General features: G+C 40.3%; 1 protein-coding gene across 1 annotated transcript; it reads left to right on the plus strand.

Moving 5' to 3' along the window:
• Window positions 1-580: 580 nt before the first annotated feature.
• Window positions 581-1,718, plus strand: LOC140763222 (uncharacterized). The gene is made up of 2 exons (XM_073101310.1): window positions 581-1,340; window positions 1,447-1,718. Exon 1 carries the CDS (start codon window positions 802-804, stop codon window positions 1,318-1,320), a length of 519 nt encoding a protein of 172 aa, XP_072957411.1. The 5' UTR covers window positions 581-801; the 3' UTR covers window positions 1,321-1,340; window positions 1,447-1,718.
• The last annotated feature ends 1,727 nt before the right edge of the window (window positions 1,719-3,445 follow it).

Here is a 3,445-nt window from a genome sequence, read left to right on the forward strand (position 1 = left end):
CCATAATTTATATAGGAGATTGACGAGATACATATAAGAGTATAATTTTATCATTTCAATAACTTTAGGGTGTTTTATATAAATACCCCGTAATTAGATCGAGACAAAGAAATGCGACGTGGCCGCACGTGCGGTTGCGGGCAAACCCGAGATAGACGGATCCGTTAAAGCGAGGCGAGATTCACGTGCCTGCGACACGTGTTGATGCATATGGAATATCCTTTGTGGGGTCGGTCCAGGTAACGCATCACATCCGAGTAGACTCGACCGGACTCATCAACGGTGACGGGTTTCAAATATTCCGTCAATCCCAACCGACTTCGTGCATCTGACGACGGCGCTCCACTGGATCACGTCCACGATTGCAGGATAAAGTACACGGATCTAAATGGGTTCTTTTGCTTATATGCTCCCTACGATTCTCTTATTGCATGTAACACCCTCCAGAATCAAATAAAACCATTGCTTTAACTTTCTGAAAGCTACATTATGCTAAAATATAATAATAAATATGAAGTTTTGAAGGGTGATTTATGTAAAAAAGGAGGAATTTTGTTTTTATAAGAGGAGTATGTAGGCAAAACCGCCAAAGCCTACGTATAATCTCCTCCGTTCGTTCGTTCGTTCGTGAGAATCCCGACTCGGTTTCGCCTTCTCCTCTTCCCTCATTCGTTCCCAATTCCCCAAAGAGGGGTCGATCGTCCACTCCGCCAACAAACTCGCAACCCTAATCCTTCTAATCCCCATCGCCTCTAGAACCTTCTAGAATCCCCTCGGCGATGGGATCCCCGCCTTGAACCGATGCGGCGCACGAAGTCCCGCCGTGGCGCGACCCCGCCGCCGCCGCCTCCTCCCACCCCGGAGGCTGTGGTGCATTCCCCGGCTCTCTCCCCGATGCCTATACATCGGCAGCCGGTGATCCTGAAGAAGCCAGCGCGCCGGCGGTGGGCGGAGGTGGCCGGCGGGACGGCGGCGGAGTGCGCCGCGGTGTGGTGCTGCTTCCCATGCGCGGTGGTGGACCTGGTCGTGCTCGCCGTGGTGAGGCTACCGGCGGGGCTCTGTCGCCGCGCGATCAGGGCGAGGAATAGGAGGAAGGCGAAGGCGAAGGCGAAGGCGACCGCTGTCAAGAAGACGACGAGGGCAATGGACGAGGACGTGGAGGAGGACGGCATCCGGCTCAACGGGGCCGTGGTGGTGGCAGCGGCGCCATCGCCGCCGTCGCCGGAGGACGACGCGGCCAAGTTAGAGAAGGAGATGTGGGCCCGGTTTACCGGGGCCGGTTTCTGGAGAAGTCCTTCTCAAAGAGAAGATGAACGGTAACCGTAACAGTAACGACATCGGTAACGGCTTCTTTCCTCTTTCCATTTCCCTTCTCCGTTAACGTTCCGTTTTCTCGGACACCAACCAAGCGCTATTCTTGTGATGTCTTCTTCTTTCGTTGTACAGTGGGGAGAAAGACTGGGGAGAAGTGGAGGTTTAGATAATGAAAAAGATCTTTCTTTACGGTGCTATCGATTTGGATGAGATCATAAGCTTATATAATTAAATCGAAATGTTCGGTTTGATTGCTCTTCCAAGTTGAGACCACATCAGGTTGGTCGTCTAATGAATTGATTAATAATAAAATCATTTGAGCTATAGGGGTGGTGATTGATGATGTATGATTACAGTATAATAAAGTTTTTATGGGGATAGTGGCTAAGCTTTCTCCATCTTAATTTGCGTTACTTTACTATTATAAGATTGTTAATTATCAAATCAACTGGCCTCGAAACTCGAAGATTATGGCCGTTGGCAATTGATTAAATTGAAAAATTGGCGGCCAAGAACTATTTAGAAATAGAAGGTTAAATGATTAATTAAGCTAATCATAGTATGGGAACATTTTGGTTGGTGACAGAGATAGAGTGTGGGGTGGTCACCACTCGTAAGTTATATACTGTTGTTATAGTTGTTCCTCTTCTCAACTTACTTCTATTTTATTTTCTAAGAACTAAATTTCATAACTTTTTGATGAATTGTTAAACGCTATCGTTACTTTTAATTATTCAATATAGATTTTGGTAATGGCGGCTAGCTCTCTTTGTCTAGCCAATAGATAATGGACTCAGTGATCAAAATCAAAGATTTAAACTATCGAAACTGAGAAGCTCGTGCTATCTCTTATCTCAGCAGTGGGTGCAATTTGAGACGAGTCCAAAGCTAGTGCCCAATAAAATCAATCTAGTAATTGGGTCCATCTCTTGAATTCAAGGCCCACTCGCTCCTAATTTGACCTTTAGATTTATTTAGCCCAAGTAAGCCCAATATTGACAGGCAGATTCTCTCAGATCTGGCTCTCTCTGAGATATGTTGGAACCTGAATGGAGAAAACAAGAGAAAAGAATCGATACGAAAAAATATATATTTTTCACTTATTTGGATGTTATTTTTTGGGAAAAGACCGTAAACGCAAAAGAGCTCACATTTTGATACAACAGTATGTCACATAACAAAAAACACCGAGAGCAAACAAATAAATACAATAAGAGATCATAATCTTAATTGATTTATAAAAATAAAGAGCCTAAAGTTAATATGTACCTCTTTCGAGAGAAGAAAAAAGAGAAAATTTAGTCGTTTGATTCCTCTCCTTTCTCTTAACACTTTGAGGCCATTTTTTACCTCTCCATTCTTCCTAAGTAAGAAAAAATACCTTTCTTTTTTGTCTAACTTTCTCTTCTCTAGTCTCCTATTTTCTCCATGGGCATAAATATATGTTACAGTTGCAAATCTTACTCTGAATAAATTTTCCAAATTCCATTGGAATAGTCTACTCTGGCTGTACTAGTATGATTCCTGAAATTTCTATTACTAAGTAAAACATTCTTAAACTGTTCTACAAGACTACAACGATTTTTTTTTTAAATATCAAATTAGCCCTTTCCTTAAATTAATTTTATTGAAATTGACTACCCTCTAAACTTAATACAAAAGAAAAATCTGTGTTGCTTTTAGTTTTAGATAGAAATTTCAATAAATTCAACATTTATATTTATAAATTAATAAAACAAGATACTAATATTATTAGCGTTTATATATATAAGAAACACTAATAAATTCAGTATTTATATCTATAAATTACTAAAATATAATACTAATTCTATTAGCGATTTATATATGTAAAATTCTAAACTTTTGTTTAGAACTTTCAGATAAATACTAATACATTTAACTAAGCCTATCTTAATATTTTTTTATTGCCACGCATAAAATGCTGATGAAACCAGCACCTTGTATATAAAGAGAAGACATTGAACTTGTTAACACTTCTTTTTCTTTGATAAAATACTAATAGAGGTATAGTAAAATAGATCTCTTTTAATATTAAATTTGAGTAGCCATCTATTTTGAAAAACAAGTTCAGGAGATGGCTAATTTGGTCAAAAACTCGACTACAACCACT

The sequence above is a fragment of the Typha angustifolia genome, chromosome 7 (assembly GCF_048772165.1).
Source record: "Typha angustifolia cultivar Huaian chromosome 7, ASM4877216v1, whole genome shotgun sequence".
Classification (NCBI taxonomy): Eukaryota; Viridiplantae; Streptophyta; class Magnoliopsida; order Poales; family Typhaceae; genus Typha; species Typha angustifolia.